Source organism: Chiloscyllium plagiosum, chromosome 37 (genome assembly GCF_004010195.1).
Source record: "Chiloscyllium plagiosum isolate BGI_BamShark_2017 chromosome 37, ASM401019v2, whole genome shotgun sequence".
Taxonomy (NCBI): Eukaryota; Metazoa; Chordata; class Chondrichthyes; order Orectolobiformes; family Hemiscylliidae; genus Chiloscyllium; species Chiloscyllium plagiosum.
In genome coordinates, this window is record NC_057746.1 from 32797540 (window position 1) to 32814671 (window position 17132).

The 17132-nt window shown below is 42.4% G+C and overlaps 1 protein-coding gene across 4 annotated transcripts in view; it reads right to left on the minus strand.

Annotated features, from left to right (window-relative positions):
• LOC122541480 (hepatocyte cell adhesion molecule-like) overlaps positions 1-16988 on the minus strand; it is a 170714-nt gene extending 153726 nt beyond the window's left edge. For all 4 annotated transcript variants that reach the window (XM_043678279.1, XM_043678282.1, XM_043678281.1 and 1 more), the window contains exons 1-2: positions 16887-16988; positions 8003-8356 (exon numbers count right to left, since the gene is read on the minus strand). In XM_043678279.1, coding sequence (XP_043534214.1) covers positions 8003-8315 — 313 coding nt within the window. In that variant the 5' untranslated portion in view covers positions 8316-8356; positions 16887-16988. The remainder of the gene's footprint in view (positions 1-8002; positions 8357-16886) is intronic.
• Between the last annotated feature and the right edge of the window lie 144 nt (positions 16989-17132).

Sequence of the window (17132 nt, forward strand, 5' to 3'; positions counted from 1 at the left end):
GGATTGGACATTCTGGAGGCAGGAAACATGTTTCCGCTGATGGGTGAGTCCCGAAGCAGAGGACACAGCTTAGAAATACGGGGTAGGCCATTTAGGACAGAGATGAGGAGAAACTTGTTCACCCAGAGAGTGGTGGCTGTGTGGAATGCTCTGTCCCAGAGGGCAGTGGAGGCCCAGTCTCTGGATTCATTTAAGAAAGAGTTGGATAGAGTTCTCAAAGATAGTGGAATCAAGGGTTATGGAGATAAGGCAGGAAGAGGATACTGATTAGGAATGATCAACCATGATCATATTGAATGGCGGTGCAGGCTCGAAGGGCTGAATGGCCTACTCCTGCACCTATTGTCTATTGTCATGAAAGGTTGACCCCACGGAACGCAAAGACGAACGTCATCAAGGAATTTTCATTACCAACCTCAAAGAAAGAGGTGCTTCAATTATTAGGGCTAAGCGGATTCTATCAGAAGTTTGTTCCAAACTTCAGCAGTGTAATGGCACTGTTAACCGATTTGCTGAAGAACACAAAGCTTCAGTGGACAGAACAATGCAGGAGGCATTCGACCATTTGAAAGCAATATTAACCACCACACCAGTTTTAGCTACACCAAACTTCAAAACCTTTTAAAGTTGCCATCAACGCTAGTGACATAGGAGTTGGAGTTGTATTCCTACAGGAAGCTGATGACGGGATTGAACGGCCAGTTGGTTACTTCTCAAAGAAACTCAACATCCACCAGAAATTATTCCACGATTGAAAAAGAACTGAATTTGGTACTGGCCTCACAAAATTTTAATGTGTATGTCACAAACAATGTGTTGGGAAATGGTTGTGTACACGGATAACAATCCTCTCACATTCTTGGAATGCTTTAAAGACTATGAGGCTATTTCATTGGAGTCTCATGTTACATTAATTTACAAATCGTACATGTTGCGGGTCGTAAGAATTAATCGCAGATGTGTTCACAGATAAAGATATGATTGGTATCTATTCAACATTTTATATTTGTGTGGGTAGAAGTTAATATGAACCTAGATTAAAGTCATGTGTATATCATGATATTGTAGTTAAGGAATAGAGGGAAAAAATGAAGCCATCTTTTCATTATGATGGTTCATTTTTTGTTAAGGGAGGAGGTGTCATGAAGATGTAGAGGTACTGTACCTTTAAGAGAGTCGAAAAGCTAGCAAAACGGCTTGTCACAGAACAAGGTGTTCTGAACAAGGTAACAATGTAACATATGGTCAACTAAAACAGAGAAGCTGGGTTGCCGTGTGACAAAACAAATTCAAATTTGGCCAATCAGTTTAAATAATAATTTCTACAATCTGACGTTTTGGGTTATAAAACAGGATATTTCTGAACATTTGAGAGATAACAGCCAAAAGACCAACATATATATTGGCTGCTAGTTTAAGAGTTCCCTGAGAGGTACCTGTCTGGGGAAGGAGTTTGCACAGCAAAACATCAAAACCAACCTGGAGAGGATCTACAGAGGAAAATCTATACAGGCAACTCGGCAAAGCTGACTGGGTTTGAAACGTGATTATTTTTTCATAAATCATGATTTTTGTTTTCGGACTAGTAGTGTAGAGTAGGAGATAAAAGATAGGTTTAAGAGAAAGGAGTTGTAAATAGTTGTAGTCAATATTCTATTAGACTTAAAGAATAATTTTTTACTTTAAGTAACGACTTTTGGAATAGTTCTTTGCCTCTCAAATTTTAACAGAATACAGCACGGGGTGAATCTTTTCTGTGTTGCTGGTTTAAATTAGCAGAGGGGTTTACCCTGTGTTGTAACACATCGAAAAAGAAATATTGAGTCTTGTTCTGGTGTGACTTAATTTTGAAGCATACATTAGCAACAGCTTGGAATAAATAATTATTTATAAATGGCTATAATCATTTAATCTTTGGTACAAGAACTTATGATTATTTCAATGGAGTATAATTCTCCAAGTACATAATTTGAATTTTTTTTGTGTGCCTGTAAAAGAAAATGTTACTGGATTCTATCAAGAGTAGATATGGAGGATACTGGGATATGTGGTACCCATGTAATTCCTGTAAAATAATAATAAATCCTTTCCTATTTTTTGTATGACACAGAGGTAGTGTTCAGATCATTTATATGAAAATGCCTCCTTAAGATGTAGAGTATTTTCATTCTCCTGTGGGGGGAGGCATGGTATAGATGCAGTGATTCATTATATTAATATAATTGTTTTTTTTAAAATAGTGTCTTTGAATTTTGAATTAGTGACACAAGGGGTTTTTTTGTGTCTGAAGAGTTTAATGATTAACTTTAAGGTATTTTTGGAGCCATGGTGATTCATTTTAAAACAGCTTCAGAACAAATGGGATTTTGAGCACAACAGGAGAGGTTTATGAATGAACAAGATAAAGAGAGTAAGAATGTTTTAAACTTATGGGAACATGCAAATCTTAAAAACGTTTCCTCTTAAATTTCCAGTTTTACAGAAGTCTTTGGATGAAGATATATATAAATCAATGCTCCTGAGAAAGGAGAAGACAGAATAATAGATTATTTTAATGTGAGGAGGTTAGGAACAGTGCCAAATCAGAATTGCCTAGATAAATCCCAAGATTGAAGCAGACAAAATTCTAAACTCAGGAGTTGAAAGCTCCAAGAAAATGCTATCTGATTTTCCAGACTGGAAGTTGAAGTTACAATTAAATTAAACTTATCAAGGTATTAAGATAAAGTAATTTTGTTTTCTGGTGTAATATGTAAGGCATGCTCTTGAAAGCTGCAAAGGAGTTTATTTTAGGATTAATCTAAACTATATCTCACTGTTCAGATTTATTCTATTTCATTTTTTATTTTCTTTGATGGAACGAACATCTATTTTATTGTTGAAACCAAACTCGAATCAACTTATGTTTTGTTTCAGTGAAAGATCACCTGTTTGAAATAAAAATAACACAAATATAATGTATCAATCCAGAGTGCAGCTGAGATCTGACTTGCTCAGTAATAATATCAGCTGGGAAAACAATACATGACATTAGTTGTAAGCCTGCAAACCTTAAAATTACCTGCACACCCCAAGTCAATTTCGAAAGACAAGGAAGCAAAGATGTGGGGGTGGGTGTGTGTGTGGGCGCACGCACGTGCTTGCATGCGTGGAGGTGGAGTGCACAGTAACAGGGGCAAGAAAATGGAATTGGGACTACCGTCAGATCAGTACTGATCTTCTGAAATGGTACACAAGCTTAAAAGGACTGATAATTCTGGTCCAAAATCCTTTGGTCTGTTATTGTCAATGAATGACCCAGTTCCCTAGTCATGCAAATAAATCACCCACAAGCAGTTACCTTTTATATGGTTTTCTGTCAAATGCATTTCACAGATTCAAAACTAGACATACTGAATAACACACTCCAGTTCAGTGAATCCAATATTCCTGAATCTCATTGTCAAGTACAGAGATACAATCCTCCTGAATATCAATCTCAAATTAATTGAGTTCACTGATCCCAAATACACCATTCATTGCAGTGAAATAACTCCTACCTAATGCCACTTTCTAGTAGAATGAAACCACACCTCCTGAACAACACCCACCACTGCAGTAAATCTCCTTCACCTTGAAAACACTCTCCAGTGTTGTGAAACCATTCCTACTTAATGATACTATCCAGTGTTATTCTCCTGGAAAACACTTTCAGGTATGATTAATCCAATCCTCCAGTGTAGCCAATCCATCCTCTTGAATGACACTGTCCAGTGCAGAGAATGTGCTTCTAGTGAGTTCCATTATTCAGTGCAGTTAATCCACAATTCTTGAATCCTACTGCCCACTACCATGAGCCAATTTCCCAATAATGACACAGTCCAGTGCAGTGATTCCTCTCCTCCTGAATCCCATTCTTCACTGCAGGTAATCCACAATTCTTGTTGTCCTGCCCAGTGCAGTGTATCCATTTATCCTGAACAACTTTCCACAACAATGAATCTATTCTTCCTCAATCCCACTGTTGAAAGAGTGATACAACTTCTCCTGAATTACATTCTTTGAAGAGGTAATGAGCAAGTTTGACAAAGGAGAGTCAGTGGATGTGAGTTTTTTGGATTTTGGAAGGCCATTGATGAGGTGCCACATAAGAGGCTGCTAAATAAGATAAAAGCAGAGTCATTTGGGACATCTAAGTGACTGCTGGACATGCACATGGATGGCAGTGAGTTGAGGGGTGCGTAGGTTAAGTTATTATCTTTTACATTAGGATTAAACCTCGGCATAACATCGTGGGCCAAAGGGCCTGTTGTGTGCTGTATTTTTCAATGTTCTATATTAAAAGTCCATGGTGCTAGGGACAAAGATAGTGGCTAAGTTACCCGCAGAAGGCAGAGAATAAGAATAAAATGGTCATTCTCAGGATGGCAGCCTGTGACTAGCGGAGTGCCGCAGGGGTATGCGTTGGGACTGCTCACATTATACATTAACTATCTGGACGAAGGAACTGTTGCTAAGTTTGCAGATGACAGAAAGGTATGTGGAGGGACAGGTAATGCGGAGGAAGAAGGGAGGCTGCAGAAGGACTTGGACAGGCTAGGCGAATCGGCAAAGAAGTGGCAGATGGAATACATGGGAAAGAATGAGGTTACACACTTTGGTAGGAAGAGGCATAAACTATTTTCTAAATGGGGAAAGGCTTCAGAAATCTGAAGCACAAAGGAACTTGGGAGTCCTAGTTTAGGATTCTCTTAAGGTTAACATGCAGGTTCAATTGGCATTTAGGAAGGGAAATGCAATGTTAGCATTCATTTCAAGAGGGCTAGAAAACAAGAACAGAGATGGACTGCTTAGGTTCTGGTCAGAACGCATTTGGAATACTATGAGCAGTTCTGGACCCTGAATCTAAGGAAGGATATGGGGAGAGGGGTCCACAGGAGGTTAACAACAATGATCCCAGGGATGAACGGTTTGTTATATGCAGAGTGGGTGAAGGACCCTGGAACTGTACTCAATGGAATTTAGAAGGACGGGGTATCTGACTGAAACTTATAGAATACTAAGAGGCATGGATAGAGTGGATGTGGAGATGTTTCCACTAACAGGACACACTAAGATCCAAGCGCACAACCTCAGAGTGAAGGGGCGACCCTTTAGAACTGAGATGAGGAGGAATTTCTTCAGCCAGAGAGTGGTTAAACTGTGGAACTCATTGCAGCAGAAGGCTGTGGAGGCCAAGTTATTGAGTGCTTTTAAGACAGAGCTTTTATGTTCTTGATAGTAAAGGGATCAAGGGTTACTGTCCAAATAATGAAACATCACCCCCTGAATAACAATCGCCAGTGTACTTACTTATCTCCTCCCAAATACCACTCTCCATTACAATGAAGCTAGTCTGCTCTAGTGTGGTACATCTACTCCTTCGAATAATACTCTCCAGTGCAGTGATTGCATTCCTCCTGGATAACATTTGCCAAGACAGTGAATTAATTCCTCTTGAATAACAGTCTGCAGTGTAGGGAATCCAATGTCCCTCACCTAAACCAATGCCCTCCTGGAAAAGGAAATGCCACTCTTACCTGATCTCACCTAGATGTGACTCCAGACCAACAGTAATTGACTCTGAAATGAAATATGAAATGGCAAGCTACTCAGCTGTAACATCAATGATGGCTCAGTGATAGCATTGACCTCATCAGCTGTCCGCAACCCTGGGCAGGGAGTTCGAAACACAGTCCGGGTGACTGTGAAGAAGGTAGAGGGTCATACACCAGTGGATCGGATCCTGTTTATTAAGAAGGTATTGCTAGGATGCTGTGGGTTCGCTGCAGCGGACATGTACTGCCTGCAGGATTTCCCTGGGGCAGGCTACTTTGATGTGACCTTCAGAAATTGAAGCAGTGCGAACAGCTCCTGAAGGTCTTCAAGGAAAAGGAAGGGGAGCCGCTGTTCTCCATTCTTGTCGGCAACCCCATTGTGTGTGCTTCCTGCACAGAGGAGTCGGGTTGTTACAATCCATATGTACAACCCCTATGTTCCAGCACTGATGTCCTGACCTTCCTGGGAAGGTACGTCCAAGTTGAGGGAGAAGCCACTGATGTGATCGACCCCTTTGGGATCTGGACCAGTAAGCGGCAGGTCAGGGTAACTCTGAGGGTCGATGACAATGGGAACATTCTCCACCCACCCTCGAGCTTTGCAATTGGAGGGAGCAGAGGCTACCTGACATATGCAGGGCAGCCGAAAGTGTGCCCAGCCTACGGGAAGTCGGGACATGTGCTGGCGGATTGCAAAGTGACCATCTGCAGGAACTGCAAACAGGAGGGTCACAGTATAGGAATACTGTGGTCGGATTAATTCACCTCCTGACTCTCCAAAGCCTGTCCACAATCTACAAAGCACATGTCAGCAGTGTGATGGAATACTCCCCACTGACATAGAACATAGAAGAATACAGCGCAGTACAGGCCCTTCGGCCCTCGATGTTGCGCCGATCCAAGCCCACCTAACCTACACTAGCCCACTATCCTCCATATGCCTATCCAATGCCCGCTTAAATGCCCATAATGAAGGAGAGTCCACCACTGCTACTGGTAGGGCATTCCATGAACTCACGACTCGCTGAGTAAAAACCTACCCCTAACATCTGTCCTATACCTACCACCCCTTAATTTAAAGCTATGCCCCCTTGTAATAGCTGACTCCATACGTGGAAAAAGATTCTCACTGACCTGGATGAGTGCAGCTCCAACAACACTAAAGAAGTTTGACACCATCCAGAACTGCTTGATTGGTACCACAACCACAAACATCTACTCCCTCCACCATGGAGGTTCAGTAGCAGCAATGTGTACCACCTGCAAGATTTGATGCAGAAATTTACTAAAGATCCAAAGGGAGCACCTTCCAAACTCACAACCACTACCATCAGACGGACAAGGGCAGCATTACATGGGAACACCCCACCCTGCAAGTTCCCCTCCAAACCACTCATTGTCCTGAATTGGAAATATATCGCATGTGTCACTGGGTCAAAGGTCTGCCGCTTCTTCTTTGTGAATGTATACACAGAAATGACATACATACTATTTACAACATCAAGTTTCTAAGCACCATGGTCTATCATATTTCTCTTCACCAAAACTGCACATGCCACATTTCCAGACTGTCCACATCAGTAGGCAAAATTAAGTCATTCTTAAACTATTTGAAGAAAGATCATTTTGTCCATCAAACCTTCAATTAATTAGTAGCATTAACTTCATAAAAAAGATTTTCCATTCAGGTGGGAAATGCCAAGGATTATCCACCCTCAGATCGCTGAAATAATTTCATCACTTTATTTAGAGAAACCTATGTGGAAAATTTACTTGGAGAAAGCGTAATTGAGTGAGTGAGTTACAAGGATTAAAGAAGAATATGAGGAGTTGAAATTGGGGATGAGAGTGCGAGAATGGTTGAGGAAAGATTGTGGCAGATTGTGACAGCATTGGGGTGAATAGAATGAGGAACAGACAGAATGAGAGTCAGACAAAGTGATAGACAGATATGAGACACTAAAACCAACAGAATGAGGAAGACCAATAAAGATGGGGACTTGAGATTGAGCAAGAGCATGAGAGTGACAGAACTGACACATTCTGAGAATGTGTGAGTGAACGATAGAGGGTGAAAAATAGTATCAATAAATGAGAGACGGAGAAAGAAAACAAGGTAGAGTGAGAGACAGAAAAGGCAATAGAATGTTATGAAGACGTAGACTGTGGAAAGATAAAGGTGTTGGAAGATAAAGTGAGATGTCTGAATAAAGATTATAAAATATTCCTTAAATCCCTCTTGACAATTGTGTGTGAGACAGTGACAGATAGCACATTGACAAAAGAACAGAATTGATCTCATAGCATGGAGAAAGCCATCTTCACTGCAGATAAAGACAGGAAATTTGGATCTGAGGATGGTAGGCACCTGATACTGTGTTCTGCATGCCCCATATAATGTGATCTAGTGAACCAAGGGCACGCACCTTCAACCTCTAGAAATATTAAGTAACTATAAATTTTTGCTGGTGAATCACTGTAATATCCTTCTACACTCAGCTGATAAACACCACTGTCAGAAATCTCCAACCGCTGCAGCTCCAGGCTTCCATTCGTTGAGTAATACGTACATCGATGTTGATAATATGAAGATAAAGAACCAGCGTCAGAACCAACAGAGTGGAACAATATTAAGGTCTTATGTGTACGATCAAAAAAGGACCACTGGATTTTTTGATTGTCTTTAACTTCTTTCATATCTCCATCCAATAAAACAGTGTCAAATATGGCTCCATGCATGTATTTCCGTGTTTCGTGGATTATATCCGTTAGTGCAAAAACTGCAAAAAATAAATTGGTCGAGATTAATAGATCAACAAGAAAGTTATAGTCAGTTATTAAACAATGAGAGAAACTTAAATAGCTCCTTTAATCTGAGATTCAATGACATTAGGTGACATAGTATTGCAGCTCACTATCAGATCAAAGAAAGTCAAAAATCACACAACATCAGGTTATAGTCGAATAGGTTTATTTGGAACCACAAGCTTTTGGAGCGCTGCTCCTTCATCAGGTAGCTAGTGTCAAAGGAGCAGAGCTCCAAAAGCTTGTACCTGTTAGACTATAACCTGGTGTTGTGAGATTTTTAACTTTGTCCACTCCAGTCCAACACCGGCACTTCCACATCAAAGAAAAATACTGCACATTGGTCATGATCCTTCAGGAAACATGGCGTCAGGGTGAGGGTTCCAGGAGATTGAAAAGTGAATCATGTAACATTCCCAGTTACGAAGGGAGGAAGGCAGAAAACAGGAAATTATAGGGTGGTTGGCCTGACCTCAGTGATTGATATGATTTTAGAGTCCACTGTTAAGGCTGAGGTTGCAAAGTACTTGAAAATGCATGGTATAGTACACAGTTTTGTCAAGAGGAGGTCACGCCTAACAAACCTGTTAGAATTCTTTGAGGATGTTCTACATTAATAATCTGAACAAAATGGGCAGCGTGGTGACTCAGTGCTTAGTACTGTTGCCTCACAGGCCAGGGAGCCAGGTTCGAATCCACCCTCGGGCAAATGTCTGTGTGGAGTTTGCATTTTCCCTGTGTCTATGTGGGTTTCCTCCAGGTGCTCCAGTTTCCTCCACAATCCAAAGATGTGCAGATTAGGTTGATTGGCCATGTAGTATCCAGGGAAGTGTAGGTTAGGTGGATTCACTATGGGAAATGCGGGGTTACAGGGACAGGGTGGGATGCTCTTTAGAGGGTTTGTGTTGACTTGATGGTTTGAAAGGATTGCTTCCATACTTTAGGAATTCTATTGAGGGCATTGCTGCTAGGTTTGCAGGTGACACAAAAATAAGTGGAGGGACAGATAAATGTTAAGGAAGTTGGGAGGCTGCAAGAGGACTTGGACATGCTAAGTGAGTGAACAAAGACGTGACAGATGGAATAAAATGTGACAAAGAACATAGATCATAGAAAAGTTCAGCACAGAACAGGTCCTTCGGCCCACAATGTTGTGCCGAGGATTATTCTAAATCTAAAATGAAGTAACAGAACCTACGCACCCCTCAATTCACTGCTATCCATGTGCAAGTCCAGCAGTCACTTAAATGTCCCTAATGACTCTGCTTCCACCATTACCGCTGCAAACACAAATCATGCATTCACAACTCTCTACCTCTGACATCTCCTCTACACCTTCCTCTTAATATCATAAAACTATGACCCCTCTTGCTAGTCAATCCTGCCCTGGGGAAAAGTCTCTAGCTATTGACTCTATCCATGCGTCTCATTACCTTGTATTACCTCGATCAGGTCACCTCACTTCCTCCTTCTATCCAGACAGAAAAGTCCGAACTTAGTCAACCTTTCTTCGTAAGACAAGCCCTCCAGTCCAGCCAGCATCCTGGTAAACCTTCTTTGCACCCTCTCCAAAGTCTCTGTATCTTTCCTATAGTAGGGAAACCAGAACTGGACACAATATTCCAAGTGTGGTCTCACCAGGGACTTGTACAGCTGCAGCAAAACCTCTTAAACTCGATCACCTTGCTAATGAAAGCCAAAACACCATATGCTTTCTTAACAACCCTATCCACTTGGCTGGTAACTTTGAGGGATCTATGTACTTGAACACCAAGATCCCTCTGTTCCTCCTCCTATATTCAGCATTCAAGTTCAACCTTCCCATATGCATCACTTCGTATTTATCCAGGTTGAACTCCATCTGCCATTTCTCAGCACAGCTTTGCATCCTATCTACATCGCGCTGCAGCCTGCAGTAGCCCTCAATACTATCAACAACACCTTCAACCAAAGTGTCATCTGCAAATTTACTAACCCACCCCTCAACCTCCTCATCCAAGTCATTTATAAAAACTACAAAGAGCAGAGGCCCAAGAACAGAGCCCTGCGGGACCACTCACCTCCAGGCAGAATACTTTCCATCTGCAACCACTCTCTGCCTTCTGTCAGCCAACCAATTCTGAATCCAGACAGCCAAATCTCCCTGCATCCCATACCTCCTGACTTTATGAATGAGCTGACCATGGGGAATCCTATCAAATGCCTTGCTGAAGTCCATATACACCACATCCATTGCTTGACCTTCGTCGACCTGTCTTGTCATTTCCTCGAAGAACTCAATAAGATTTGTGAGGTATGACCTGCCCCTCACAAAGCCATGCTGACTGCCTTTAATCACGATATGCTTTTCCAAATAGTCATAAATCCTATCCCTCTGAATTCTTTCCAAAACCTTGCTGACCACAGGCGTAAGACTGGCTGGTCTGTAATTGCCAGGTATTTCCCTATTACCCGTCTTGAAAAGAGGAACAACATTTGCCTCCTTACAATCCTCTGGTACGACTCCCATAGATAGCGGGAAAGCAAATATTTTCACCAACAGCTTAGCAACCTCCTTTCTCACTTCCCGGAGCAGTCTAGGATAAATCTGGTTTGGCCCTGGGGACTTATCAATCTTAATGTTTGCCAAAATTCCCAGCACATCAACTTCATCAATCTTGATCTGTTAAACCTGCTTCCCAGCTCCTCAAAGTTCTCATTCACAACAAAGTCCCTTTCCTTAGAGAAAACTGAAGCAAAATATTGATTTAGGGCTTCTCCTTTGTATTCAGACTGCATGCACAAGTTCCCTCAGCTATCCCTGACCAGCCCAACCATCTCCCTGATCATTCTCTTATTCCTCATGTATGAGTAAAATGCCTTTGGGTTCTCCCTAATCCTTCTTGCCAAGCCTTTTTTGTGCCCCCTCCTGGCTCTTCTCAGTCCATTTCTGAGCTCCTTTCTATTCAGCCTGTAAAGCTGTGCTAGATCCTTGCTTCCTCCACCTTACGTAAGCTGCCTTCTTCCTTTTGACGAGAAGCTCCTCTGTTTTCATCATCCAAGGTTCCTTAATCTTACTCCTTCTTACCTGTCTCAGAGGAACAAATTTGTACATCACTCACAACAACTACTCCTTAAACAGTCTTCATGTCTGTTGTGCCCTTTTTGTGGAACAATTGCTCCCAATCTGTACTTCCCAACTCCTGTCTGATAGTGTCATAATTTCCTTTTCCCCAATTAAATATCTTCCATTGGTAACTGCTCCTTTCCTTCTCCAAGGCTATGGTAAATGTGAGGCAGTTGTTGTCACTGTCACCAAAGTGTTCTCCCACAGCGAGATTTGACACCGACCCGGGCTCATTGCCGAGCACCAAAGCCAAAAGGCTTCTCCCCTCGTCGGCCTGTCTCCGTGCTGAATAAGGAAACGGATCCATCCAAACCATCTGCACTAAGGAGGTTCCAGTCAATATTCCGAAAGTTGAAGTCATCCACAACAACAACTCTGTTACATCTGCATTTTTTCCAAATTCTGCTGGCCTATGGGTTCTTAAATCTCCCTACTGCTATTAGAGGGTCTGTAGAAAACCCCCAATGAGGTAGCTGCTCCCTTGCTGTCCCTAATCTCCACCCATTCTGACTGAGTAGACCAACCTTCCTCGACAACCTTTGTTTCTGTAGCTGTGATGACTCTCTAATTAGCAATGCTACACCCCTCCTCTTTTTTCCACCCTCCCTGTTCTTTTTCAACTTTCTAAAGTCTGGAACATCTAGAAACCATTCCTGCCCCTGTGAACACAAAAGAGAAAATGCTGCAAAGTCTCAGCAGGTCTGGCAGCATCTGTAAGGAGAGAAGAGAGCTGACATTTTGAGTCTAACTGACCCTTTGTTACAGTTAGACTCGAAACGTCAGCTCTCTTCTCTCCTTACAGATGCTGCCAGACCTGCTGAAATTTTCCAGCACTTTCTCTTTTGGTTTCAGATTCCAGCATCTGCAGTAATTTGCTTTTATTCCTGCCCCTGTGAAACCCACCTCTCCATTATGGCCACAACATAGTAGCCCCAAGTGCTGATCCATGCTCTAAGTTCATCACTCTTATTTCTGACACTCCTTGCGTTAAAGCAGACACACTTTAACTGATCCCTTTGTTTCATCACGTGAAAAACCTTCCCGAAAGATTCACTACACCTTATTACTGCCTGATCTACAACTACCCTCCCTCAGATATGTAGCTCTGGTTACCACCCCCTTACCAAACTAGTTTAAACCTACGTGAACTTATACATTTTGGTCAGAAGAAAAGTAGTGTTGATTATTTTCTAAATGGGGAAAGGCTTCAGAAATCTGAAGTGCAAAGGGACTTGGGAGTCTCAGTTCAGGATCCCCTTAAGGTTAACAAGCAGGTTCAGTTCACAGTTAGGAAGGCAAATGCAATGTTGGCATTCATTTCAAGAGGGTGAGAAAACAAAGGCAGAGATGTACTGCTGAGGTTGTCTGACGCTTTGTTTAGAACACATCTGGAACATCGTGAGCAGTTTTGGGCCCTGCATCTCAGGATGGAGGGGGTTCAGAGGAGGTTTCTAAGAATAATGCCAGGGTTGAAGGGTTTATCATATGATGAACAATTGAGGCTCTGAGTCTATATTCGATGGATTTTAGAAAATTGAGGAGGGAGATTAGATTGAAACTTACAGAACACTGACAAGCTTGAGTAGACTGGACATGATGAAGCTGTTTTCACTGGTGGGAGAGATAGGACTCGAGGGCAAAACCTCAGAGTGAAGAGATACCCTTTAGAACCAAGATGAGGAAGTTCTTCAGCCAGAGGGTAGTGAATCTGTGGAACTCATTGCTACAGAGAGGTGTGGAGACCAAGTCATTGAGTATCTTTAAGACAGAGATAGATAGGCTCTTGATTGGTAAGGAGATTAAGGGTTGCAGGGAGAAGGCGGGTGAATGGCGTTGAGAAACAAATCAGCCATGACCAAATAGTGGAGCAAACTAGATTGGCCGAATGGTCTAATTTTGCTCCAACATCTTATGGTCTTTTGCTGATTATCAATTAGACTCATGGGTTTCAGGAGCAGAGAGATCAAGGATAAAGTAGATGGAGGGGACCTGTTATGAAACTGAGAAGGGAATTGGTTACTCCAGAAGTGGGGATAGGACACTTGGAGTTAGGGGGGCAGGAGATATCAGGGAACCAAGTACAGGGGTAATTTTACTGTTGATAATCTACGTGTCCGGAGTTGAATATTCCAGTGCAACTACAACACCGGCATCAAAATTGAACAACAATGTGGAGAATTATCCAGAAATGTCTGATCTAGAACAAACAACAGATAAATCCAATCTCATCAATCTACACTCAATCATCCACAAAGTGTCAGAGGGTTTAATTGTTAATATTATCAAGTGGCAGTCATTCAGCAGTATCTGCTCACTGATGCTTACACCTTAGTTTCCACCAAGACCACTCAGTTCCACAGTTCCTGACAACCTTAGGAGCTGAACAAGGCTACCTTTGACATCAACGCAGCACTTGACCAATTGTGGTACTAAGGAAGCCAAGGTACACTGCAGTCAGTGGGGAAGGGGGAAACTCTCTGCTGGGTGGTATCATCCATAACATAAAAAATGTTTCTGATTGAAAGTTATAAAAATAGGTAGGAAGGTAAGTGGTGAGGAAGACACAATGGGTCTGCAGAGGGAAACAGACACCTTAAGTGACAGCTCTTTGCTACCTTCTCCCCAGCCAACTCCCCACCACCCCCCTCCCCCATTTATCTCTCCACCCTGGAGGCTCCTTGCCTCCATTCCTGATGAAGGGCTTTTGCTCGAAACGTCGATTTTCCTGCTCCTCGGATGCTGCCTGACCTGCTGTGCTTTTCCAGCACTACTCTGATCTAAACTCTGGTTTCCAGCATCTGCAGTCCTCACTTTAGCTTAGCTTAAGTGAATGAGCAACATCTTGGCAGATTGAATATAATGTGGGAAAATGTAAGGTTATGCAGTTTGGCAAGAAGAATAGAGGCACTGAATATTTAAATAGAGAAAGATTGCAGAAAACTTCAGAACAGAGGGATTTGAGGGTCATTGTCCATGAATCACAAAAAGCTAGCATCCAAGTTCAGCGGGTAAGGCAAATGGAATGTTGGTCTTTATTTCAAAGGGAATAGAGCATAAAAATAGGGAAGTTGTGCTAAAACTATACATAGCACTAGTCAGACCACAGCTGGAATACTGTGAACTATCGAAGGGAAGATATTCTGGAATTGGAGGCATCCAGAGAAATTACACGCTGCTGATACCAGCCAAGGAGGGGCTGTCTTATGAGGAGACGTTGAATAGATTGAGCCTGTGCTCTTTGGAATTTAGAAGAACGAGAGGTATTGTTGAAACATTTACGATTGTTAGAGGACGTAACAGGCTATAGACAGAAAAACAAAATCAGAAATCACTGGAAAAAGTCAGCAGTCAGGCATCATCTGTGAGGAGAAAGCAGAGTTAATGTTTCGGGTCATGTAACCCTTCTTCAGAACTAGAAAGATGCAAAAAAGTGGTTTCTCCTATTGGAGAGTCTAGAACCAGACATCAAAATCTCAGAATAAGGGGTCACGCATTTAACTCAGAGATGAGAAAGAATTTCTCTCAAAGGGTCATAAATCTATGGAATTTTTTACTGCAGAGCTTCACTCATGGAGTATATTCAAGGCTGAGATCAAGAAGGGAATGAAAGGTTATCCAGAAAATGCAGCAAAGTGGGGTTTGGGATGACCAGATCAATCCTGATAGAAACATGAAAGATGGAGTAAAAGGAGGCCATACGGCCCTTCAAGCCCGCTTCACCATCCATCACGATTGTTAACGGTTTAGATGGAGAGGAATTTGTTAAGTGTGTACAAGAAAATTTTCTGATTCAGTCTGTGGATGTACCTACTAGAAAAGGTGCAAAACTTGATCTACTCTTGGGAAATAAGTCAGAGCAGGCGACTGAGGTGTCAGTGGGAGAGCACTTTGGGGCCAGCGAGTCCCAAATCTAATCACTATTATATTTAAAATAGTGATGGAAAAGGATAGACCAGATCTAAATGTTAAAATTCTAAATTGGAGAAAGGCCAATTTTGATGGTATTAGGCAAGAACTTTCGAAAGTTGATTGGGGACAGATGTTCGCAAGTAAAGGTATAGCTGAAAAATGGGAAGCAACTGTCTGTGTGGAGTTTGCATATTCTTCCCGTGTCTGTGTGGGTTTCTTCCCACAGTCCAAAGATGTGCAGGTTAGGTGAATTGATCATGTTAAATTGCTTGTAAAGTTAGGTGTATTAGTTAGGGGAATGGGTCTGGGTGGGTTACTCTTTGGAGGGTCAGTGTGGACTAGTTGGGCCGAAGGGCCTGTTTCCACACAGATTAGAGAATCTAAAACAAATGAGATAGCAAGAATCCAGAGAAAGTATATTCCTGTTAGGGTGAAAGGAAAGGCTGGTAGGTATAGGGAATGCTGGATGACTAAAGAAATTGAGGGTTTGGTTAAGAAAAAGGAAGCATATGTAAGGTATGGACAGAATAGATCGAGTGTATCCTTAGAAGAGTATAAAGGAAGTAAGAATATACTTAAGAGGGAAGTCAGGAGGGCAAAAAGGGGACATGAGATAGCTTTGGCAAATAGAATTAAGGAGAACCCAAAGGGTTTTTACAAATATGTTAAGGACAAAAGGGTAACTAGGGAGAAAATAGGGCCCCACAAAGATCAGCAAGTTGGCCTTTGTGTGGAGCCGCAGAAAATGGGGGAGATACTAAACGAGTATTTTGCATCAGTATTTACTGTGGAAAAGGATATGGAAGATATAGACTGTAGGGAAATAGATGGTGACATCTTGCAAAATGTCCAAATTACAGAGGAAGTGCTGGATGTCTGGAAATGCATAAAGGTGGTTAAATCCCCAGGACTTGATCAGGTGTCCCCTAGAACTATGTGGGAAGCTACAGAAGTGATTGCTGGGGCTCTTGCTGAGATATTTGTATCATCAACAGTCACAGCTGAGATGCCGGAAGACTGGAGGTTGGCTAACATGGTGCCACTGTTTAAGAAGGGTGGTCAGGACAAGCCAGGGAATATAGACCAGTGAGCCTGACGGTGGTGGTGGTGGGCAAGTTGTTGGAGGGAATCCTGAGGGACAGGATGTATTCCTCAGTGCCTGCTTCCGTAACCAATTCATCCCACATGGACTCAGGACCACCATTAAACCAGCAGAGTTCAGAATCGAACAGGACAAACAGTACAAACGACAGATTCAAAAACACCAGCAACGGTTCTCCTTCAAAATCCTACGCTCCACGCTCGCAGCAATGTGCTGGCACCTAACCTCTCTACAGTCAGCCCTGCCTCAGCTGAGGGCCACACTCTCTCAGAATTGCAAAGGACCCACTCTGTACTACATCCTTAGGAAAATTCACACTCTCAACAAACAGTATTTCAACACCATCTCAAACATCAAAAACTGTAAGTACATCAAACTTTTATCTAACCAGCGCTCCTCAAACATTCCAGTAGATTCCCCCAGCCTCTGGAACTGTTTAGTCACCATTAGCCACGCGGCTAGTGCAGCCGCCACCACCCCCACACTAATTGATGATGTCACTTCCACCCCCATCATGGCCGCTTCCACAGCCACTTCCGCCCCTCACAATTCCTCATGCACCACACATGACATCACTTCTGCCCCTCACATCATCGCTGATGTCACACACTCAGTGACTTCCACCTACCCCCCC